The sequence below is a fragment of the Salmo trutta genome, chromosome 12 (genome assembly GCF_901001165.1).
Source record: "Salmo trutta chromosome 12, fSalTru1.1, whole genome shotgun sequence".
Taxonomy (NCBI): Eukaryota; Metazoa; Chordata; class Actinopteri; order Salmoniformes; family Salmonidae; genus Salmo; species Salmo trutta.
In genome coordinates, this window is record NC_042968.1 from 82,848,483 (window position 1) to 82,874,424 (window position 25,942).

The 25,942-nt window shown below is 43.1% G+C and overlaps 1 protein-coding gene across 6 annotated transcripts in view; it reads left to right on the forward strand.

The window, feature by feature from the left end:
* nrxn2a (neurexin 2a) overlaps positions 1-25,942 on the forward strand; it is a 353,006-nt gene that overhangs the window by 129,841 nt on the left and 197,223 nt on the right. For 5 of the 6 annotated variants that reach the window (XR_003880366.1, XM_029770022.1, XM_029770026.1 and 2 more), the window contains 4 exons: positions 6,945-7,386; positions 8,088-8,471; positions 10,550-10,753; positions 15,198-15,224. Coding sequence is in view for 5 of the 6 variants with exons in the window: in XM_029770022.1 (XP_029625882.1) it covers positions 6,945-7,386; positions 8,088-8,471; positions 10,550-10,753; positions 15,198-15,224 (1,057 nt within the window). In the remaining variant the exon portion in view is untranslated. The remainder of the gene's footprint in view (positions 1-6,944; positions 7,387-8,087; positions 8,472-10,549; positions 10,754-15,197; positions 15,225-25,942) is intronic. The other variant, XM_029770024.1, reaches the window with a different exon arrangement.

The window sequence follows — 25,942 nt, forward strand, 5'->3', positions numbered from 1 at the left end:
TCTCCCTATCTCTCTCTCTCTCTCTCCCGCCCCCTCTATCTATATATATATTTCCCTCCCCCCTCTCTCTCCCTCTCCCCATCTCTCTCTCTCTCTCTCTCCCTCGCTCTCTTTTTCCCTCCGTTTCACCCTCCCTCCTTCTCTCTCTCAGACAGAGCACATGTGTAATAAATACTGTGCCAGTGTTAGTGAGGTCTTAGCTTTACCATCCTGACAGCCAAATTAGACATTGATCTCCTTCATGGATTCCCAGGCAGCACGTCCCTCCCTCTGTCTTTGTCTAGTTGACCCCTTCATTTATTAATAATGTCCACCTCTTCATTGATTGAGCAGTGCTTCTCACTGTCCTGGTTTCCTAAAGTGTTTTTCACATGATTCCTAATACCAATATACTGATACACTATAAAATAAATCAGCAGTCTGTAACATTCATTGTGTGATAGATATTGGTGGACTATACTGTATATCAGGGCTAGGATGGGCCTGAAGGGAATTACTGATAAACATACATTTGATAACAGGCTGAACAATATACAGTGGGATCTACATTGGGATCCAAAATAATTGCACAAACTCAAAAAAGTTCTGGGACACTGTAAAGTCCATGAAGAATAAGAGCACCTCCTCCCAGCTGCCCACTGCACTGAGTATAGGAAACTCTGTCACCACCGATAAATCCACTATAATTGAGAATTTCAATAAGCATTTTTTTACGGCTGGCCATGCTTTCCACCTGGCTACCCCTACCCCGGTCAACAGCACTGCACCCCCCACAGCAACTCGCCCAAGCCTTCCCCATTTCTTCTTCTCCCAAATCCAGTCAACTGATGTTCTGAAAAAGCTGCAAAATCTGGACCCCTACAAATCAGCTGGGCTAGACAATCTGGACCCTTTCTTTCTAAAATTATCTGCAGAAATTGTTGCAACCCCTATTACTAGCCTGTTCAACCTCTATTTCGTGTCGTCTGAGATTCCCAAAGATTGGAAAGCAGCTGTGGTCATCCCCCTCTTCAAAGGGGGGGACACTCTTGACCCAAACTGCTACAGACCTATATCCATCCTACCCTGCCTTTCTAAGGTCTTCGAAAGCCAAGTCAACAAACAGATTACCGACCATTTCGAATCCCACTGCACCTTCTCCGCAATGCAATCTGGTTTCAGAGCTGGTCATGGGTGCACCTCAGCCACGCTCAAGGTCCTAAACGATATCTTAACCGCCATCGATAAGAAACAATACTGTGCAGCCGTATTCATTGACATGGCCTTGGCTTTCGACTCTGTCAATCACCACATCCTCATCGGCAGACTCAATAGTCTTGGTTTCTCAAATGATTGCCTCGCCTGGTTCACCAACTACTTCTCTGATAGAGTTCAGTGTGTCAAATCGGAGGGCCTGTTGTCCGGACCTCTGGCAGTCTCTATGGGGGTGCCACAGGGTTCAATTCTTGGGCTGACTCTCTTCTCTGTATACATCAATGATGTCGCTCTTGCTGCTGGTGAGTCTCTGATCCACCTCTACGCAGACAACACCATTCTGTATACTTCTGGCCCTTCTTTGGACACTGTATTAACAACTCTCCAGACGAGCTTCAATGCCATACAACTCTCCTTCCGTGACCTCCAACTGCTCTTAAATACAAGTAAAACTAAATGCATGCTCTTCAAACGATCGCTGCCTGCACCTGCCCGCCCATCCAGCATCACTACTCTGGACGGTTCTGACTTAGAATATGTGGACAACTACAAATACCTAGGTGTCTGGTTAGACTGTAAACTCTCCTTCCAGACTCACATCAAACATCTCCAATCCTACGTTAAATCTAGAATTGGCTTCCTATTTTGCAACAAAGCATCCTTCACTCATGCTGCCAAACATACCCTCGTAAAACTGACCATCCTACCGATCTTCGACTTCGGCGATGTCATTTACAAAATAGCCTCCAATACCCTACTCAATAAATTGGATGCAGTCTATCACAGTGCCATCCGTTTTGTCACCAAAGCCCCATATACTACCCATCACTGCGACCTGTACGCTCTTGTTGGCTGGCCCTCGCTTCATACTCGTCGCCAAACCCACTGCCTCCAGGTCATCTACAAGACCCTGCTAGGTAAAGTCCCCCCTTATCTCAGCTCGCTGGTCACCATAGCAGCACCCACCTGTAGCACGTGCTCCAGCAGGTATATCTCACTGGTCACCCCCAAAGCCAATTCCTCATTCGACCGCCTCTCCTTCCAGTTCTCTGCTGCCAATGACTGGAACGAACTACAAAAATCTCTGAAACTGGAAACACTTATCTCCCTCACTAGCTTTAAGCACCAGCTGTCAGAGCAGCTCACAGATTACTGCACCTGTACATAGCCCCATCTATAATTTAGCCCAAACAACTACCTTTTCCCCTACTGTATTTATTTATTTATTTTGCTCCTTTGCACCCCATTATTTCTATTTCTACTTTGCACTTTCTTCCACTGCAAATCTACCATTCCAGTGTTTTACTTGCTATATTGTATGTACTTCGCCACCATGGCCTTTTTTTGCCTTTACCTCCCGTATCTCACCTCATTTGCTCACATTGTATATAGACTTATTTTGCTACTGTATTATTGACTGTATGTTTGTTTTACTCCATGTGTAACTCTGTGTTGTTGTATATGTCAAACTGCGTTGCTTTATCTTGGCCAGGTCGCAATTGTAAATGAGAACTTGTTCTCAACTTGCCTACCTGGTTAAATAAAGGTGAAATAAAATAAAAATTAATCAATTAAGATGAGCAAAAAAGACCGTATAAAATAAATAATACAAATACTGAGCTATATAATATGCTACATTTTTTTTACAAGTTATATAATTTTCTACCAATACAATTGCTCTGAGAAAGAGATTTTGTTTAACAAGTAATGCAAAGAAATCTAAAAAAGATTGAGGTCAAAATGATTGGATCTCCCGTTTTCAATACTCCAGCACCTTCCCCTTACGAGGATAACGACACTGAGCCTTTAAAAAAATATATCATCGTTGGCAGCTTCAGAGTTGCAAAGAAAAAGCCATATCTCAGACTGGCCAATAAAAATAAAAGATTAAGATGGGCAAAAGAACACAGACACTAGACAGAGGAACTCTGCCTAGAAGGCCAGCATCCCGGTGTCACCTCTTCACTGTTGACGTTGAGACTGGTGTTTTTCGAGGGTGCTATTTAATGAAGCTGCCAGTTGAGGACTTGTGAGGCATCTGTTTCTCAAACTAGACACTCTAATGTACTTGTCCTCTTGCTCAGTTGTGCACCGGGGCCTCCCACTCCTCTTTCTATTCTGGTTAGCACCAGTTTGCTCTGTTCTGTGAAGGGAGTTGTACACAATGTTGTACGAGATCTTCAGTTTCTTGGCAATTTCTCGCATGGAATAGCCTTCATTTCTCAGAACAAGAATAGACTGATGAGTTTCAGAAGAAAGTTCATTTTGAGCCTGTAATCGAACCCACAAATGCTGATACTCCAGATACTCAACTAGTCTAAAGAAGGCCAGTTGTTTTGCTTCTTCTTTAATCGGAACAACAGTTATCAGGTTTGCTAACATAATTGCGAAGGGTTTTCTAATGATCAATTAGCCTTTTAAAATGATAAACTTGGTTTAGCTAACATAACATGCCATTGGAACACAGGAGTGATGGTTGATGATAATGGGCCTATGTTGATATTCCATAAAAAAATCAGCCGTTTCCAAGAACAATAGTCATTTACAACATTAACAATGTCTACACTGTATTTCTGATCAATTTGATGTTATTTTAATGGACAAAAAATGTGCTTTTCTTTAAAAAATAAGGACATTTCAAAGTGAGCCCAAACTCTTGAACTGTAGTGTAAGTGTATCAGTAATTCCCAAAGAAACCTCCTAGCTCTGATACTGTGTAGTCCTCCAATATCTATCACACAATGTTATGCTGTAACAGGCATCAGGAGTCTGTATCTGTATGATTGATACTACCAAAAAAGAGAGAGATATTAAGTGTCATTCTGACATTTTTACTATTTTGCACTTTTCCCACCTATGGCTGAAGTTGACTCTCCAACAATTGCATTTTTCATACTGTGGTTCACTTCTTATTCTTCTCATGAAATGTATTTTTTGGCCTGGTGATTACTGGTAATGGTATCGTGTGAATCCAAGCTGCTGCCTAGTGTATTTTGATTCAGAGAGACACTAAAGATCTCACCCTGAAGCAGGGCGTCAGTCAGCTTTTGACTGCAAGTGCCGTTGGTGTGAAAATGAAAAACATGTTCAGCTGTGCCTGCCTACTGACTCCATCTGCACACAGGAACAGTATACATGTAACAGACAGGCAGACACACAAGCAGGCAGACAGACAGACAGGCAGGCAGACAGAGACAGACACAGACACAGACAGGCAGGCAGCCATGAAGACAGGCAGGCAGAATTGTTAAAAAATCACAACATGCACTTAAAATGAACCTTACAATTAGCAGTGTTGGGCGATTTGGAAAGTTGGTCAATAAATAATATAATAATACTCGAAGGAAAGGTTTTCATCTTTAGCTCACAATCTGTGGATAATATACGATTAGAAACGTTCAAAAATTATGTAAAACATCACAGCACAATTGAAAAATATATGGCACATGGAAACCAAACGAGGGTGGTCTATGGTGCTAGGTGGGATGGGCTGAGAGCGGCTGAGGGTTGGGATTAAAGAGTTTATGTTTGGTAATGTATTATTGTAATGTGACTGCTTTATGTAAAAGTACCATGTACCGTTGAAGTGGGAAGTTTACATACACTTAGGTTGGAGTCATTAAAACTCGTTTTTCAACCACTCCACAAATTTCTTGTTAACAAACTATGGTTTTGGCAAGTCGGTTAGGACATCTACTTTGTGCATGACACAAGTAATTTTTCCAACAATTGTTTACAGACAGATTATTTCACTTATAATTCACTGTATCACAATTTCAGTGGGTCAGAAGTTTACATTCACTAAGTTGACTGTACCTTTAAACAGCTTGGAAAATTCCAGAAAATGATGTCATGACTTGAGAAGCTTCTAATAGGCTCATTTACATAATTGGAGTCAATTGGAGGTGTACCTGTGGCTGTATTTCAAGGCCTACCTTCAAACTCAGTGCTTCTTTGCTTGACATCATGGGAAAATCTAAAGAAATCAGCCAAGACCTCAGAAAAAAAATTGTAGACCTCCACAAGTCTGGTTCATCCTTAGGAGCAATTTGCAAATGCCTGAAGGAACCACGTTCATCTGTACAAATCTGTACGCAAGTATAAACACCATGGGACCACGCAGCCATCATACCGCTCAGGAAGGAGAGGCGTTCTGTCTCCTAGAGATGAACATACTTTGGTGTGAAAAGCGCAAATCAATCCCAGAACAACAGCAAAGGACCTTGTGAAGATGCTGGAGGAAACAGGTACAAAAGTATCTATATCCACAGTAAAACGAGTCCTATATTGACATAACCTGAAAGGCCACTCAGCAAGGAAGAAGCCAGTGCTCCAAAACCGCCATTAAAAAGCCAGACTGCGGTTTGCAATTGCACATGGGGACAAAGATCGTACTTTTTGGAGAAATGTCTTCTGGTCTGATGAAACAAAAATAGAACTGTTTGGCCATAATGACCATTGTTATGTTTGGAGGAAAAAGGGGGAGGCTTGCAGGCCAAAGAACACCATCCCAACCGTGAAGCGTGTGGTGTTAGCATCATGTTGTGGGGGTGCTTTGCTGCAGGAGGGACTGGTGCACTTCACAAAATAGATGGCAACATGAGGAAGTAAAATTATGTGGATATATTGAAGCAACATCTCACGACATCAGTCAGGAAGTTAAAGCTTGGTCGCAAATGGGTCTTCCAAACGGACAATGACCCAAAGCATACTTCCAAAGTTGTGGCTAAATGGCTTAAGGACAACAAAGTCAAGGTATTGAAGTGGCCATCACAAAGCCCTGACCTCAATCCCATAGAAGATTTGTGCAGAAATGAAAAAGCGTATGCGAGCAAGGAGGCCTACAAACCTAACTCAGTTACTCCAGCTCTGTCAGGAGGAATGTGCCAAAATTCACCCAACTTATTGTGGGAAGCTTGTGGAAGGCTACCCAAAAGTTAAACAATTTAGAGGCAATGCTACCAAATACTAATTGAGTGTATGTAAACATCTGACCCACTTGGAATGTGATGAAAGAAATAAAAGCTGAAATAAATCATTCTCTCTAATATTATTCTGACATTTCACAATCTTAAAATAAAGTGGTGATCCTAACTGAACTAAGACAGGGAATTTTTACTTTGATGAAATGTCAGGAATTGTGAAAAACTGAGTTTAAATGTATTTGGCTAAGGTGTATGTAAACTTCTTACTTCAACTGTATGTAAAATGTGTATGTAAAATGTATATGTAAAATGTATGTATATGTAGCAGAAAATCTGTAAAAAAAAACTTTAAGATATTTGTCCTCTGAAGAGTGGGGTGGTGGAGGGGTAAAAAACATTTATATATATATATATATATAAGGCAGACAGGCAGGCAGACAGACAGGCAGGGTGGCAGGCAGAGAGATTCTCTTTATGATCTGATGTTTTGTATTCAGTCATGTATTCTGTGATGTATTCAGTCATGTATTCTGTAATGTCTGGAGTGAATGTCTAATAATGATTAATGGCATTATGTATGTTGTTGTTTGAAGTCTGAATGTAAAAAAATATATACAATTACACAGTGGAATCTTTTGTCACATTTCATAGATAGAAACAGTTTCAATGAATGGCAAATTGTTGCTTGAATTTTAAGGTTTGGTATTGAGTACAATCGCAGAAAAGAGTGAGGAATGAGGTCAATAACAGGACAGAAAGTGGTCTCTCCGCAGCCACCCACTCAGTGACAGTCCTGTCCCCTGTTCCCTGTTCCTGTCCCTATAGGTGGTTTACAAGAACAATGAGTTCAGACTGGAGCTGTCTCGTCTGGCTGCAGAGCGGGACCCTCAGGTCAGTGTTCACGGTGACCTGACCTTCCGCTGTGAGGATGTGGCTGCCCTGGAGCCAGTCACCTTCGACACGCCTGCCTCCTACCTCACCCTGCCCAGGTGGAACACCAAGAAGACCGGCTCCATCTCCTTTGACTTCCGGACCACGGAGCCCAGCGGCCTGCTGCTGTTCAGCCACGGGGACGGACGTCTGCAGGACCCAGACAGACAGGCGGACAGGCAGGCCAGGGCTGATTACTTTGCCATGGAGCTAATGGACGGCTTTCTCTACCTGGTGATGGACATGGGCTCTGGCAGCATCAAGATGAAGGCCAGCAACAAGAGGGTCAACGATGGGGAGTGGTGCCACGTGGACTTCCAGAGGGAGGGTCGTAAGGGTGAGGGGAAGCACACATGATGGTTCTGATAAACTCTGATTGGCCTGTTAGGTGTGATTGAATAAGGCTTCAACCAGTGAGCCTAATTGGGGCATGTCTCATAGTGAAATGACAAAGTTTCTGGCTTGTGAAATTACATTCACTATAACTATACAGAGACACTCATATTTTAGCTTACTTTTTATGTTTCTTTGCTGCAGTCAGAGATGCTGTGTGCATATCCAGTTTTAATTACAGTCTTATTTTTAGCAGTTATAATCTATGTATGACATTTCATAAATTGCCTTAACCTATTTTGCAAGTGGCCAATTATACTGTCACCTACCTCATGTGGGGAAATGTCTGTCCTCATTAGCCGAGCCCAGTGATTCCAGCCGGTTTGCTTACAGCTTATTGGTAACAGAGGATTATGCTATGACAAAGACCTGAGACATTCTTCTTCATTAGTCATTCCACAGTTTTACACCTGGTATACCTTCTGGATATCCTCTTCTGTTTAATGTTATATCCCAATGAATAGCTAAAACCACTGTGTTTATTACATCCTCCAATAGCAACACAGGAACTCACACTCTCACTTTATCTTCCCACTCCTCCACCAACACTCATTACTCACACACACCTGCACATTTTCTCAAACACACATACAGTGAGGTGAGACAGCCTTGATACTAGTTGACTCACTCTGTTTTTTCCTTCAGGCTTCATCTCGGTGAACAGCCGTAGCACACCATTCTCTGCGGATGAAGGCAATGAGATCTTAGACCTGGAGGGTGATATGTACCTGGGGGGTCTGCCCGAGGCACGCCAGCGCCTCATCCTCCCCCCAGAAGTCTGGACGGCCCCCCTCAACCTGGGCTACGTGGGCTGCATGCGAGACCTGTTCATGGATGGGCGGAGCCGGGACCTGAGGAGACTGGCAGAGATCCAGAGTGCCTCTGGAGTCAGCAGCTTCTGCACCAGGGAAACACACATCAGGTGTGGCAGAGACGTCTGTGGCAACGGTGGGCAGTGCCGTGAGGGCTGGAACCGTCATGTGTGTGACTGCACCAGCACGGGCTACCTGGGTCCCAACTGTGAGAGCGGTGAGAGAGAGGGACAGCGGGTTGGGGAAACTGAGGGCAGTGAGAGAGGGACAGCGGGATGGGGAAACTGAGAGCAGTGGGAGAGGGACAGCGGGATGGGGAAACTGAGAGCAGTGAGAGAGGGACAGCGGGATGGGGAAACTGTAGGAGCAGTGAGAGAGGGACAGTGGGATGGGGAAACTGAGGGCAGTGAGAGAGGGACAGCAGGATGGGGAAACTGAGAGCAGTGAGAGAGGGACAGCGGGATGGGGAAACTGTGAGAGCAGTGAGAGGGGGACAGCGGGATGGGAAAACTGAGAGCAGTGAGAGAGGGACAGCGGGATGGGGAAACTGTGAGCAGTGAGAGAGGGACAGCGGGATGGGGAAACTGTGAGAGCAGTGAGAGAGGGACAGCGGGATGAGGAAACTGAGTGCAGTGAGAGAGGGACAGCGGGATGGGGAAACTGAGAGCAGTGAGAGAGGGACAGCGGGATGGGGAAACTGAGACAGTGAGAGAGGGACAGCGGGATGGGGAAACTGAGAGAGCAGTGAGAGAGGGACAGCGGGATGGGGAAACTGAGAGCAGTGAGAGAGGGACAGCGGGATGGGGAAACTGTTAGAGAGGGACAGCGGGATGGGGAAACTGAGTGCATTGAGAGAGGGACAGCGGGATGGGGAAACTGTGAGAGCAGTGAGAGAGGGACAGCGGGATGGGGAAACTGTAGGAGCAGTGAGAGAGGGACAGCGGGATGGGGAAACTGTGAGAGCAGTGAGAGAGGGACAGCGGGATGGGGAAACTGAGAGAGCAGTGAGAGAGGGACAGCGGGATGGGGAAACAGAGCAGTGAGAGAGGGACAGCGGGATGGGGAAACTGTGAGAGCAGTGAGAGAGGGACAGCGGGATGGGGAAACTGAGAGCATTGAGAGAGGGACAGCGGGATGGGAAACTGTGAGAGCAGTGAGAGAGGGGCAGCGGGATGGGGAAACTGTAGGAGCAGTGAGAGAGGGACAGCGGGATGGGGAAACTGTGAGAGCAGTGAGAGAGGGACAGCGGGATGGGGAAACTGTGAGAACAGTGAGAGAGGGACAGCGGGATGGTGAAACTGAGAGCAGTGAGAGAGGGATAGCGGGATGGGGAAACTGTGAGAACAGTGAGAGAGGGACAGCGGGATGGGGAAACTGTGAGAACAGTGAGAGAGGGACAGCGGGATGGGGAAACTGTGAGAACAGTGAGAGAGGGACAGCGGGATGGGGAAACTGTGAGAGCAGTGAGAGAGGGACAGCGGGATGGGGAAACTGTGAGAACAGTGAGAGAGGGACAGCGGGATGGGGAAACTGTGAGAACAGTGAGAGAGGGACAGCGGGATGGGGAAACTGTGAGAACAGTGAGAGAGGGACAGCGGGATGGGGAAACTGTGAGAACAGTGAGAGAGGGACAGCGGGATGGGGAATGTTGCTCCCGGTTGAAATGATACCGCAAAACTTTTCAAAACTTTTCAGATATTTCATAGAGACAATGTAAATTAAATCACATTTATGTGAGTCATTCAAGGGGTAACTTCTCACTCCATTAGTGATCTGTTAGTGAAGTGGCAGAACGTGAGGAATAAATTGCTGAATTGCCACTCACTGCTGGGTATCAGTGGTTCATCAGTATTGCGGTGGGCTCTCCATAAGTCTAAATCACCCTGCATCTACCACAGAGATCTTTCTCACAGAGAGGAGAGGAACCCCATTGTGAAGCCATTTGGCTGATAACATTGAGGGATATAAATGGAATCCTCATCCTATTTGTGGCCTGAATAGAAATCTATGAGAAGAGGATGATTAGAGAGGCATCACATAACAGAGCTGTGTGGTGTATTACAGGCTTTTCCTGCCATCTAGTGTTGCTGCAGGAAACTGACCAGCAGGCATACATGGAAAAACACTTAGATGTGGTTCAGCAAAGATCACATCTTACATTGAATTCTTAATTTATTCTCAATCATGTGCTTATTCAGTGTTGAGTGTGTAGGAAAAGGTTCTCTACTGTACGAGAACATTTGTGACCAAAACATTAGCTAACCCTGTTTCCCTGTCTTTGGGTGTCACACACAGAGGCCACAGTGCTGAGCTACGATGGCAGCATGTACCTGAAGGTGATGCTGCCTGTCAGCGTGCACACGGAGGCCGAGGACGTGGCGCTACGCTTTATGTCCCAGAGGGCCTTTGGGCTGCTGTTGGCCACCACCTCCCAGGACTCAGCTGATACCCTGCGTCTGGAGCTGGACGCGGGCCGTGTCAAACTCACCGTCAACCTGGGTAATGCTAACAACACTAACTCTAGGCCTTTGAGTCCTTGCAGCTTCTCAGTGAGAGTGATGTAATGTGAGAGGTGTTGTCCTACTTACCCTTTCTTCTCTCTAACATACACATCATCTATGTACATCTCTCTATCTCCTCTGTGTTCTCTCTATCATACACATCATCTATGTACATCTCTCTATCTCCTGTGTTCTCTCCCTGTCTCTCTTCTACTCTCGCTCTCTCACCTGTCTTTTTCACTCTCCCTCTCCCCCTCCCTCTATCTCTCTGACCCATGCCCAGGTCAGTCGCTAGCTGATCCAACCCTTTCAGCCCTTCAATGGCCTGTGTGTCTGCAGTCCTAGGAACAGACAGTCAGAGAGGCCAGCTCACTGAAAAACATACAGTACTGTACCATCATGACACAAACAGTACCGGTCAAGAGTTTGGACACACCTACTCATTCCATTTTTTATATATTTTTTTTACTATTTTCTACCTTGTAGAAATGAAAACTATGAAATAACACATATGAAATCATGTAGTAACCAAAAAAGTGTTAAACAAATCAAAATATATTTTAGATTTTACATTCTTCAAAGTATAAGATATACTTTGTTTTGTTTAACACTGTTTTGGTTACTACATGATTCCATATGTGTTATTTCATAGTTTTGATGTCTTCACTATTATTCTACAATGTAGAAAATAGTAAAAATAAAGAAAACCCCTTGAATGAGTAGGTGTGTCCAAACTTTTGACTGGTAGTGTACATTGTCATGGTGTACAACATGCCCAGTACGTCTGTAGCTAGTGAGTCTGGTCCTTGGCTGTTTGTATCTACTGCTCTGTGATGGTTGACAGCTCCAGAGCACACCTCAGCCACACTAGCATAGTAGTATGTAGTAGTACATACCGTAGCCTTCATTGCAGGTTATGGTAAGCCATAATGACTATGTAGCTATTCTGTTATTCAGAGTGCAGAATGGTGAGGATAGATGTATTTTGTTTTTAAATTTTATATATATATATATATATATATATATATATATATATATATATATATATATATATATATATATATATATATATATATATATATATATATATATTATTTCCACCAAATTTGTGCACTATGCCTTTATTACTGTATGAGCGGGGAAAAACACTTGTCAGCAGAGTGGAGAAAAAAACTTCTCACTCCTTCAGTGTGGCTGTGACTATGCAAAACAGCCCTTTCCTTAGTCTATACTATGTTTGAAAATGTGTGAAAATATATATATATATATATATAAACAGAAATATCACATTTTCATACAGTACCAGTCAGAGGTTTTAACACACCTACTCATTCAAGGGTTTTTCTTTATTTTTACTATTTTCTACATTATAGAATAATAGTGAAGACATCACAACTATGAAATAGCAGATATGGAATCATGTAGTAACCAAAAAAGTGTTAAACAAATCAAAATATATCTTAGATTTTTAGATTCTTCAAAGTAGCCACCCTTTGCCTTGATGACAGCTTTGCACACTCTTGGCATTCTCTCATCCAGCTTCAAGTAGAATGCTTTTCCAACAGTTTTGAAGGAGTTTCCACATATGCTGAGCACTTGTTGGCTGCTTTTCCTTCACTCTGCGGTCCGACTCATCCCAAACCATCTCAATTGGGTTGAGATCGGGTGATTGTGGAGGCCAGGTCATCTGATGCAGCACTCCATCACTCTCCTTCTTGGTCAAATATCCCTTACACAGCCTGGAGGTGTGTTTTGGGTCTTTGTCCTGTTGAAAAACAAATGACAGTCCCACTAAGCACAAACCAGATGGGTGCGTATCGCTGCAGAATGCTGTGGTAGCCATGCTGGTTAAGTGTGCCTTGAATTCTAAATAACTCACTGACAGTGTCACCAGCAATGCACGCCCACACCATCACGCCTCCTCCTCCATGCTTCACAGTGGGAACCACACATGCAGAGGTCATCCGTTCACTTACTCTGTGTCTCACAAAGACATGGCAGTTGGAACCAAGCAGACCAAAGGACAGATTTCCACCGGTCTAATGTCCATTGCTCGTGTTTCTTGGCCCTAGCAAGTCTCTTCTTATTATTGGTGTCCTTTAGTAGTGGTTTCTTATCAGCAATTTGATCATGAGGGCCTGATTCACACAGTCTCTGAACAGATGATGTTGAGATGCGTCTGTTTCTTGAACTCTGAAGCATATATTTGGGCTGCAATTTATGAGAAGGTAAACTCTAATGAACTTAAGTCTGGGTCATCCATTCCTGTGGCGATCCTCATGAGAGCCAGTTTCATCATAGTGCTTGATGGTTTTTGCGATTGCACTTGAAGAAACTTTAAAAGTTCTTGAAATGTTCCGTTTTGACTGACCTTCATGTCTTAAGGAAATGATGGACTGTCGTTTTTCTTTGTTTATTTGAGCTGTTCTTGCCATAATATGGACTTGGTCTTTTACCCAATAGGGCTGTCTTCTGTATACCCCCCCTACCTTGTCACAACACAACTGATTGGCTCAAATGCATTAAGAAGGAAAGAAATTCTACAAATTAACTTTTAACAAGGCGCACCTGTTAATTGAAATACATTCCAGGTGACTTCCTCATGAAGCTGGTTGAGAGAATGCCAAGAGTGTGCAAAGCTGTCATCAAGGCAAAGGGTGGCTACTTTGAAAAATCTAAAACATAAAATATATTTTGATTTGTTTAACACTTTTTTGGTGACTACGTGATTCCATATGTGTTATTTCATAGTTTTGATGTCTTCACTATTATTCTACAATGTAGAAGATAGTAAATATAAAGAAATCCTTGAATGAGTAGGTGTCCAAACCTTTGACTGGTACTGTAAGTATTCAGACCTTTTACTCAGTACTTTGTTGAACACCTTCGGCAGCAATCGAGTCTTTTGGGGTATGATGCTACAAACTTGACACACCTGTATTTGGGGAGTTTGTCCCATTATTCTCTGCAGATCCTCTAAAGCTCTGTCATGTTGGATGGGGAGCATCGCTGGACAGCTATTTTCAGTTCTTTCAGAGATTCAAGTTCAAGTCCGGGCTCTGGCTGGGCCACTCAAGGACATTCAGAGACTTGTTCCAAAGCCGCTCCTGCGTTGTCTTCGCTGTGTGCTTAGGGACGTTGTACTGTTGGAAGGTGAACCTTCACCCCAGTCTGAGGTCCTGAGCACTCTGGAGCAGGTATTCATCAAGAATCTCTCTCTACTTTGCTCCATTCATCGTTCCCTCGATCCTGACTAGTCTCCCATTCCCTGCCCCTGAAAAACATTCCGCAGCATGATGCTGCCACCACCATGCTTCACCGTAGGGATGGTGCCAGGTTTCATCCAGACTTGACTCTTGGCATTCAGGCCAAAGAGTTCAATCTTGGTTTCATCAGAGCAGAGAATCTTGATTCTCATGGTCTGAGAATCCTTTAGGGGCCTTTTGGCAAACTCCAAGCAGGCTGTCATGTGCTTTTTACTGAGGAGTGGCTTCCGTCTGGCCACTCTACCATGAAGGCCTGATTGGTGGAGTGCTGCAGAGATGGTTGTCCTTCTGGAAGATTCTCCCATCTTCACAGAGGAACTCTAGAGCTCTGTCAGAGTGACCATATTCTTGGTCTCCTCCCTGACCAAGGCTCTTCTCCCCCAATTGCTTAGTTTGGCCGGGCGGCCAGCTCTAGGAAGAGTGGTTCCAAACTTCTTCCATTTAAGAATGATGGAGGCCACTGTGTTCTTGAGGACTTTCAATGCTGCAGAAATGTTTTGGTACAATCCTGTCTCGGAGCTCTACGGACAATTCCTTTGACATCATGGCTTGGTTTTTGCTCTGACATGTACTGTCAACTGTGGGACCTTATACAGACATGTGTGCCTTTCCAAATTATGTCCAATCATTTGAATTTACCACAGGTGGACTCCAATGAAGTATTAGAAACATCTCAAGGATGATCAATGGAAACAGGATGCACCTGAGCTCAATTTCAAGTCTCATAGCAAAGGGTCTGAATACTTATGTAAATAAGGTATTTCAGTTTTTTATTTGTTCGACATTTGCAAACATTTATAAAAACCTGTTTTCACTTTGTCATTATGGGGTATTATGTGTAAATTGATGAGGGGGAAAAAATTGAATCCATTTCAGAATAAGGCTGTAACGTGGAAAAGGGGAAGGGGTCTGAATACTTTCCTAAGGCACTGCACATTACTGGTTCTCCTGAGTGTAGTAGAGAGGTAACATTACCTCCCTCAGCTCATATGTTAGTGGGTGCTGATTGGTGGCTGTGGTGAGGAAAAGGCTGGTTTTGACTCTGGAGCTTGTCCCCGGATGGTGGTCTCTGTCTAAAGAAACTGCAGAATGTACCTTGAAGGATGTGACATTTTTACTTTATCTTCTTTTATATATAATTTTTTTATCTCACCATCTCTCTCTCTCTCTCACCAGATTGTATCAGGATAGACTGTAACCTCAGTAAGTTACTCCTATCATGTAAATGTTTAACTCTACTTCAGAACAACTGTATCCTATACCTCACTGTCTGTTTTACTTTTAATGCTGTTAAATGAATTTAACATTAGCCATATCAAATATTTATCCCATGAAGTACAACAATCACATGGTTGTCTTGAAAATGTAAGGGACTGTAAGGAAAGTATCAAATACTGTATAAAGCTGAACATCCTTTGGTAAACTCATCCTCTAAGCAACACATTTCAGAATAACAAAATGATCCCTTGTTCTTTACAACAGAAAAAGACCATCTGTTTATGGGTGCTCAGTGCTTCTCATAGAGACGACAGTGGCATTAGCTCCCAGTCCCTGCTACTAACTTCCAGCAGTAATATACTTTACCACCAGATGGCAATATACCATTGGGCTTTCGGGGAGAGGGGGGGTGTGACCTATTTGAACTGTTGTCCTTACAATTGAGTTTTTCAAATCAATTTATTAGGATTCAAAGAAAGATGCATGTAACTACTTAGTTTTTTATGTTGGTCAGTACAGGTATAAACCTTCTTTACTACGGGCAAGAAGATCTGTTCTACATCCACTTTCCTTCAATCATTTTATACAGGTGAGACCGTGACAACAGATTGTGTACAGAGTAAATGTTTTACCTTAAATAGCGACCTTAAGTATGTTGCTGCATAGTTGTCCTATACATTTAGATGGATTGAAGTTTAATGTCAGTAAAAAGAAAATAAACATCTTAATTGACTTTAAACAGACAAAATTAGCCAGTAGTTAAACTAAATTATAGTCAATTAGAGCCCTCGACCATCTGGGAGAGCCTTTCTTTAGGCCAAAACTTGTTGTGCATTTTAAACATGCTGTGAATTGACCACTTACAAGCACCATTTTAAAACATAATTAGAGTTATGCTAGGAGGTAAGCATAGACAGGAACCGGCACAATTTACAAAACTGGAGGGGGGAAAAAATGAATGGGTGGATGTTGCCCAATGTAGGCCCAAAGCGGAGGTTATCTGTTGTATACAGTATAGGCAGTAGTAACAGTCATAAATAAGAAACACCACAGGTACCTGACTAGGTCGTAATGGCTCCCACCTTTTCCCCACCATGTTGTCTCAGGCTGATTGCCTCAGCCAGTGTATAGAGGGCTGTATACTCTGCCGCAGGGTATTCTGGTGGGAAGCTGTCCATGGTCCTGATTGGCTCACCAAGGTGCACTGTCTTCCTAAGGCCACAGCGTCTGCAACCTAAAACATACTAGTATCACAAACATGTTTACAGTAGCATATAGTAAACCGTATTTTTAAGGTGAATAGAGATCTTATATTTTAGAAGGAGAACAGTCGTCGAGAGCAATGCGGTTACAGTAGGTACATAACACAAGGAGAACAGTCATCGATAGCAATGCGGTTACAGTAGGTACATAACACAAGGAGAACAGTCATCGATAGCAATGCGGTTACAGTAGGTACATAACACAAGGAGAACAGTCATCGATAGCAATGCGGTTACAGTAGGTACATAACACAAGGAGAACAGTCATCGATAGCAATGTGGTTACAGTAGGTACATAACACAAGGAGAACAGTCATCGATAGCAATGCGGTTACAGTAGGTACATAACACAAGGAGAACAGTCATCGATAGCAATGTGGTTACAGTAGGTACATAACACAAGGAGAACAGTCGTCGATAGCAATGTGGTTACAGTAGGTACATAACACAAGGAGAACAGTTGTCGAGAGCAATGCGGTTACAGTAGGTACATAACACAAGGAGAACAGTTGTCGAGAGCAATGCGGTTACAGTAGGTACATAACACAAGGAGAACAGTTGTCGAGAGCAATGCGGTTACAGTAGGTACATAACACAAGGAGAACAGTTGTCGAGAGCAATGCGGTTACAGTAGGTACATAACACAAGGAGAACAGTTGTCGAGAGCAATGCGGTTACAGTAGGTACATAACACAAGGAGAACAGTCATCGATAGCAATGCGGTTACAGTAGGTACATAACACAAGGAGAACAGTTGTCGAGAGCAATGCGGTTACAGTAGGTACATAACACAAGGAGAACAGTTGTCGAGAGCAATGCGGTTACAGTAGGTACATAACACAAGGAGAACAGTCATCGAGAGCAATGCGGTCACAGTAGGTACATAACACAGCACACAAACACGGTGCCAGTTCTAATGGAATAGACCAACCAATGTTGGACTACATATTGTTGTAAGTATACTTTCATCTAAAAAGGATACATTTGTTTTACAAAATTAGCATGTTTTTATTTGCATCAATAGCTATCATGTTCAAAGTCTCAACTCAGCAATTATGTAATGTGTCATCATCATGCATTTGAGGCTAGCCTTATTAAAATCATAACAATCAAATACTCTGGATACAATGGACCAAGGAGAGGGCTTCTTTAAATCTAACAACGCCCTAGAATTTCTCCCCAGCGGCTCCACTAAGCCTGGGTAGCCTAGTGAGGCTAAATAAAAGCCAACTTGAAACAATCTGTAATCAGAACACAGAATGTAAAGCCTACTATGCCTACAGTATATCAAGACAGAATCATCATCACAATGCTGCACAGGGACATGTCATTTTCTGTAATGTAGAGAATAACTGTGTGCATTCATTTTCCTTTAATAATCAGCATTTTAAAAACAAATGAATCTGAACTGTACCTTATTAAAAGTCTGGTGTAAATTGTGTGTTTATGTCAATGGGATTTTTGTGTGAAAAGTTTAGATATAATTGTGCATCTGTGTGAAAGGGGTAATGTGTCTCTTAGTCTTTAGGGCATGTTCAATGCAGAAGGCAAACTTAAATGTGCAAAATCTGCTGTTGGTTTACTAATTGGTGATACAAAATTAAATTTGCCCTGCAAAAAAATGAAAATGTTTTAAACAAACAAAACACTGAAAGGATATCAAACCTATGCAGCTATCCCTGCCAAAAGACACAGCTGGGGTCTACCAGGCTCTGACCAGCCTCCCATTCAAACACTGGCAAATAAGAGCAACAATTACACACAGGTATATAGGATCTCCTCCATGACCACACCTCAAAGCATACCAATGTGGCCCACAATCGAGGCGGACAAATCTAATTACACTCAGTAAAAAATATAGAAACTGGCCAAACACGATAATATAGCATTCTCAACAGAAATGATCCATGTCTTAAGCATGGTTAATAGTTCATCAATGGAAGATAAACATCATTTTAACATACAGTACCAGTCAAAAGTTTGGACACACCTACTCATTCAAGGTTTTTCTTTATTTTTACTATTTTCTACATTGTGAATAATAGTGAAGACATCAAAACTATGAAATAACACATATGGAATTTCCTATTATTTAGAGAGCAGAATGGGGAGGAGATAATAAATATATATATATATTATTATTATTTCCACCAAATTTGTGCACTATGCCTTTATTACTGTATGAGCGGGGAAAAACACTTGTCAGCAGAGTGGAGTAAAGTACTTCTCACTCCTTCAGTGTGGCTGTGACTATGCAAACCAGCCCTTTCCTTAGTCTATACTATGTTTGAAAATGTGTGTATACAGTGAGGGAAAAAAGTATTTGACCCCCTGCTGATTTTGTATGTTTGCCCACTGACAAAGAAATGATCAGTCTATAATTTTAATGGTAGGTTTATTTGAACAGTGAGAGACAGAATAACAACAACAAAAAATCCGGAAAAACGCATGTCAAAAATGTTCTAAATTGATTTGCATTTTAATGAGGGAAATAAGTATTTGACCCCCTCTCAATCAGAAAGATTTCTGGCTCCCAGGTGTCTTTTATACAGGTAATGAGCTGAGATTAGGAGCACACTCTTAAAGGGAGTGCTCCTAATCTCAGTTTGTTACCTGTATAAAAGACACCTGTCCACATAAGCAATCAATCAATCAGATTCCAAACTTTGCACCATGGCCAACACCAAAGAGCTCTCCAAGGATGTCAGGGACAAGATTTTAGACCTACACAAGGCTGGAATAGGCTACAAGACCATCGCCAAGCAGTTTGGTGAGAAGGTGACAACAGTTGGTGGGATTATTCACAAATGGAAGAAACACAAAAGAGCTGTCAGTCTCCCTCGGCCTGGGGATCCATGCAAGATCTCACCTCGTGGAGTTGCAATGATCATGAGAACGGTGAGGAATCAGCCCAGAACTACACGGGAGGATCTTGTCAATGATCTCAAGGCAGCTGGGACCATAGTCACCAACAAAACAATTGGTAACACGCTACGCCGTGAAGGACTGAAATCCTGCAGCGCCCGCAAGGTCCCCCTGCTCAAGAAAGCACATATACATGCCCGTCCGAAGTTTGCCAATGAACATCTGAATGATTCAGAGGACAACTGGGTGAAAGTGTTGTGGTCAGATGAGACCAAATTGGAGCTCTTTGGCATCAACTCAACTCGCCGTGTTTGGTTGAGGAGGAATGCTGCCTATGACCCTAAGAACACCATCCCCACCGTTAAACATGGAGGTGGAAACATTATGCTTTGGGGGTGTTTTTCTGCTAAGGGGACAGGACAACTTCACCGCATCAAAGGGACGATGGACGGGGCCATGTACCGTCAAATCTTGGGTGAGAACCTCCTTCCCTCAGCCAGGGCATTGAAAATGGGTTGTGGATAGGTATTCCAGCATGACAATGACCCAAAACACATGGCCAAGGCAACAAAGGAGCGGCTCAAGAAGAAGCACATTAAGGTCCTGGAGTGGCCTAGCCAGTCTCCAGACCTTAATCCCATAGAAAATATGTGGAGGGAGCTGAAGGTTCGAGTTACCAAACGTCAGCCTCGAAACCATAATGACTTGGAGAAGATCTGCAAAGAGGAGTGGGACAAAATCCCTCCTGAGATGTGTGCAAACCTGGTGGCCAACTACAAGAAACGTCTGACCTCTGTGATTGCCAACAAGGGTTTTGCCACCAAGTACTAAGTCATGTTTTGCAGAGGGGTCAAATACTTATTTCCCTCATTAAAATGCAAATCAATTTATAACGTTCTTGACATGCGTTTTTCTGGATTTTTTTGTTGTTATTCTGTCTCTCACTGTTCAAATAAATCTACCATTAAAATTATAGACTGATCATTTCTTTGTCAGTGGGCAAACGTACAAAATCAGCAGGGGATCAAATACTTTTTTCCCCCTCACTGTATTTTAAAGTATTTTCAAATACTATTTTCAAATAACTCGGTTAAATTCATGGGAGTGTATTTGAGTCAGTGTATTTTTGTATTTTCAAATACATGCTAATACTTTCCAAGTGTTTTTCCAAATACAGTACATTCCAATATTGTATTTTTTTTATATATCTGAATACTTATTTCGGAATGTATGTGAAAGCAATTTAGATATTTGAAATAGTATTTGAGATATTGGTCTTAGTAAAACGACAATGAAAAATACTTGACTTAGGATACAAGTGTGTTGGGAATGGAGGGGATAGGTTGCAATCTCCAGCTAGGGTGTGTAGACATAAAAAAGCACTTCACCTCACTGTGGATATCTAGTGATTTCTATGCTTTCTGACACACCAGAATTCTTACTTTTCAGCCCACCACTATACAGACCTTGCATCACTTGCTTGCGAACTCCTCTAAAATGTGTATGTGCTTGATCCTGGCAGAGCTGCTCTCCGCTGAATCACAGAGTAGGTGTTTGGGCTGAGGCTCAATTATTAGATGGCAGGGGAGCCCACCTCGGAGACCAGACCAACACTGCTTTAACACAGTTCACTTCAGATGAATAGTCCCATCTCCTCCGCTCTGTAAATATTTCTCTGTACCTCCCTCCAACTGCTCAGTAAAGTAGACTGTTGTGTTGATTTAGTAGGTGAACGTGGGTTTTGTAGGACATAAACCCACAGTCAATAAAGAGGAACATGACTGGGGATCCATACTAAGATCTGAAGGTTATTTGGGGATAATAGACATGATGGTCTGAAAAGAGACCGACAGTATATTGTTGTTTTACAATTGTAACAAGGTTTCATATTGGAAAAGCACTGCTCTGCCCCATGCCTCACCGTTTCTAAGATTAGTTGTCATTGTTGGATACTGTAATCAAACATGCCAATAGTACTTAAAGCTGAGTTTTATGTTATAAGATCACTATGTACCGGTTGTAGGGACTTTAGTGGTCTAATAATTGGTTATAATTGGTGACTTAATTAAATAATTTGCCTACTATTCTAAATTAATAACATTGCATAAGGGCACCAGTAATTGTTTTTATTCAAAGGGAACAATTAACTTGAAACTCTAGTTAGTAGTTTAGCCTACGTTTTTAAAGTCTCGTATCAACAATTTTAAAGGAAACATAAAGTCTTTAATTGTATTAGAGCCAGCATTTGTCAAAACAAGAGAAAACCACATTTCTTTACAAAGATAGAATTTATTATTATCCTAAGAAACACATAATTAAAATAAACACAAAGATTATGATGGATAAAGCAATGCCGAATTGTCAAGGATGAAACACAGAGAATGCTGTCATATTTACTGAGTCACTGGTCAGGTCCTCCCTCTCTCTTTCTCTTTGTCTCTCCTTGACCCGCGTCGGTACCAATTCAAGGGGCTTTATTGGCATGGGAAACATATGTTAACATTGCCAAAGCAAGTGAGGTAGATAATATACAGAAGTGAAATAAACAATAAAAATTAACAGTAAACATTACACATACAGAAGTTTCAAAAGAATAAAGACTTTTCAAATGTCATATTATTTATATATACAGTGTTGTAACGACCTCTATTGGAGCAGTCAGCTTTGTGTTGCAGTACATGGTGTGAAGATGTCCAAAACACCACTCTCGTGGGCCATTCGTTTTTCACAAAGGTGTAGGTCTGTCCATTTTTCTCCAGTCCTTGTCAGCGTTCCATCTCTGTTTTTCCGTGAGGCCGCTTCCTAAAGTTCTGTTTCAGTCCAAGACTGACAACTCTTTGTCATGCCTACTCTCCTCTCACCCTCCTGCAAGACAATTATCATTCTCCTCCAAGTTGACCCAAGTCGTCATTTGAAATGTATTTAAGAGTAGGGATAAAAGTCAATACTTTATCATTTCCTTATGTATTACGAATGTTTTCCTGAGAGGGAGTTGGGTGTTTTCCTGCCCAACATCATGGGATGTTGAACCAAGGAAACCTTTGTTAGACACACAACATGACCTCGGTCATGTCTCCTGACGGGTCAGAGTTCAACCTTCGAGATGGTGTGACTGCTTCCTTTTGTTTGTACATCGTTCTTAGTGAACACTCGGTCAGCTATCACGCAAGAGCAGGAAGACATAACCACTTCCTGAAAGGTTTAGGACTCATGATATATGAAGGTTGGGTAAAAAGGGTGTGGGTGTGAACATGGAGAGAGAAATCCTCCTGCCTCATGACAGTCACACTATGGGAATGTGTTCCTGTGACACCCAGAGTTACAACGCGGTGTTATGTCCCATAGCTACTTTGTCAGATAACTTTGTAGTTGGTCTAGAATGTTGCCCCCTGCCGAGACACTTGCTCTGCTGTAAAACGCCAGAAGCCAGTGGCCTCTCTCTCCCAGAGGAGGAAATAGTGAAGTACTTGGAAACCAATTGATATCATCAGCTGCAGCGTCCCAGAAGCAGGGTCCAAGTAGCAGCGTCCCAGTAGCAGCCAGCCAGTGTCCTCTCCATGTCCCCTGTTATTGTCATACACCCTGATCTCAATTAGACAGACAAACCCCTGGAGGCCGTCCGGCTTAGGCATGGCCAATTAGCTTTCCTAGCCATGTCAGAACTCCTTTGAATTGCTGTGTCGGCCTATTGCATAGCCAATAATCGGGGTTGACTGTGCTGCAGTGGCAAAGCTTCCGCATTGTGACCTATTTTCAAACCAAACCTTGAGAGCTGGGGAAAAAAGCAGAGGATTTAGCAGAAATCGTGGAGCTATAAAACTCTATCCACCGGCCAAGCCTCTGGATACTACACATTGTTAGCTGGTTGTCTAAAGAGTTGATATACCATTTCATATAGAGGAGACGTGATTTGAGTCATATACCAGTGGATATTAATTAAACATTTAAAATCAAATCAAATTTTATTGGTCACATACACATGGTTAGCAGATGTTATTGTGAGTGTAGTGAAATGCATGTGCTTCTAGTTTCGACAGCGCAGCAATATCTAACAAGTAATATCCCAAAATTCCACAACACATACCTAATACACACAAATCTAAGTAAAGGAATGGAATAAGAATATATACATATATGGATGAGCAATGACAGAGCGGCATAGGCTAAGATGCAATAGATAGTATAGAATACAGTATATACATATGAGATGAGTAATGCAGGATATGTAAACATTATTAAAGTGGCATTATTAAAGTGACGAGTGTTCCATTTTTATTAAAGTGGCCAATGATTTCAAGTCTGTATGTAGGCAGCAGCCTCTCTGTGCTAGTGATGGCTGTTTAACAGCCTGATGGCCTTGAGATAGAAGCTGTTTTTCAGTCTCTCGGTCCCAGCTTTGATGCACCTATACCGACCTCGCCTGCTGGATGATAGCGAGGTCAACAGGCATTAGCTCGGGTGGTTGTTGTCCTTGATGATCTTTTTGACCTTCCTGTGACATCGGCTGCTGTAGGTGTCCTGGAGGGCAGGTAGTTTGCCCCCGGTGATGCATTGTGCAGACCGCACCCCCCTCTGGAGAGCTTTGCGGTTGTGGGTGGTGCAGTTGTTGTACCAGGCGGTGATACAGCCGACAAGATGCACTCAATTGTGCATCTGTAAAGGTTTGTGAGGGTTTTAGGTGACAAGACAAATTTCTTCAGCCTGCTGAGTTTGAAGAGGCGCTGTTGCGCTTTCTTCACCACACTGCCTGTGTGGGTGGACCATTTCAGTTTGTCAGTGATGTGTACGCTGAGGAAATTAAAACTTTCCCCCTTCTCCACTGCTGTCCCGTTGATGTGGATAGGGGGGTGCTCCCTCTGCTGTTTCCTGAAGTCCACGATCATCTCTTTGTTTTGTCGATGTTGAGTGAGAGGTTATTTTCCTGACACCACATTCCGAGAGCCCTCACCTCCTCCCTGTAGGCTGTCTTGTCATTGTTGGTAATCAAGCCTTCTGCTGTTGTGTCGTCTGCAAACTTGATGATTGAGTTGGAGGCATGTATGGCCACACAGTCGTGGGTGAATAGGGATTACAGGAGGGGGCTAAGCACACACCCTTGTGGGGCCCCAGTGTTGAGGATCAGCGAAGTGGAGATGTTGTTTCCTACCTTCACCACCTGGGGGCGGCCCATCAGGAAGTCCAGGACCCAGTTGCACAGGGCGGGGTTGAGACCCAGGGCCTCAAGCTTATTGATGAGCTTCGAGGGTACAATGGTGTTGAATGCTCAGCTATAGTCAATGAACAGCATTCTTACATAGGTATTCCTCCTGTCCAGATGGGATAGGGCAATGTGCAGTGTGATGGCAATTGCTTTGTCTGTGGACCTATTGGGGTGGTAAGCAAATTTAAGTGGGACTAGTGACAGGTAAGGTCGAGGTGATATGATCCTTGACTAGTTTCTCAAAGCACTTCATGATGACAGAAGTGAGTGCTACGGGGCGATAGTCATTTAGTTCAGTTACCTTTGCATTCTTGGTTACAGGAACAATGGTGGCCATCTTGAAGCATGTGGGGACAGCAGACTGGGATATGGAGAGATTGAATATGTCCATAAACACACCAGCCAGCTGGTCTGTGCATGCTCTGAGGATGCGGCTAGGGATGCCGTCTGGGCCGGCAGCCTTGCGAGGGTTAACACATTTAAATGTCTTACTCACGTCGGCCACGGAGTAGGAGAGCCCACAGTCCTTGGTAGTGGGCCGTGTCAGTGGCACTGTATTATCCTCAAAGCGGGCAAAGAAGGTGTTTAATTTGTCTGGAAGCAAGACGTCGGTGTTTGTGACGTGGCTGGTTTTCCTTTTTTGGCTCTTGTGATGAGTACAGTACAATTGTGTAATAAGCACTCCCAACTCGAACAAACTGTTTGTTTATACAACCATTGACAGAGCTCTTACATTCTGTACTGCGTTTCTTATTTGAGATTTCATAGGTTACAGACATTTCTCTTTGACAACATCGGTAAGGATTGTGCAAGTAAGCGACGCATATAAGGCCCTCCCCCGCCCTCCTTTCGGAAAAGCTGACCACGACTCCATTTTGTTGCTCCCTGCCTATAGACGGAAACTAAAACAGGAAGCTCCCGCGCTCAGGTCTTTTCAATGCTGGTTCGACCAATCTGATTCCACGCTTCAAGATTGCTTCGATCATGTGGACTGGGATATGTTCCGCATTGCGTCAAACAACAAAATTGACGAATACGCGAGTTTATTAGCAAGTGCATCGGTGATGTTGTACCCACAGTGTTTATTAAAACATTCCCCAACCAGAAACCGTGGATTGATGGCAGCATTCGCGCGAAACTGAAAGCGCGAACCACTGCTTTTAATCAGGGCTAGGTGACCGGAAACATGACCGAATACAAACAGTGTAGCTATTCCCTCCGCAAGGCAATCAAAGAAGCTAAGCGTCAGAATAGAGACAAAGTAGAGTCGCAATTCAACGGCTCAGACACGAGAGGTATGTGGCAGGGTCTACAGTCAATGACAGATTACAAAAAGAAAACCAGCCCCGTCGCGGACCAGGATGTCTTGCTCCCAG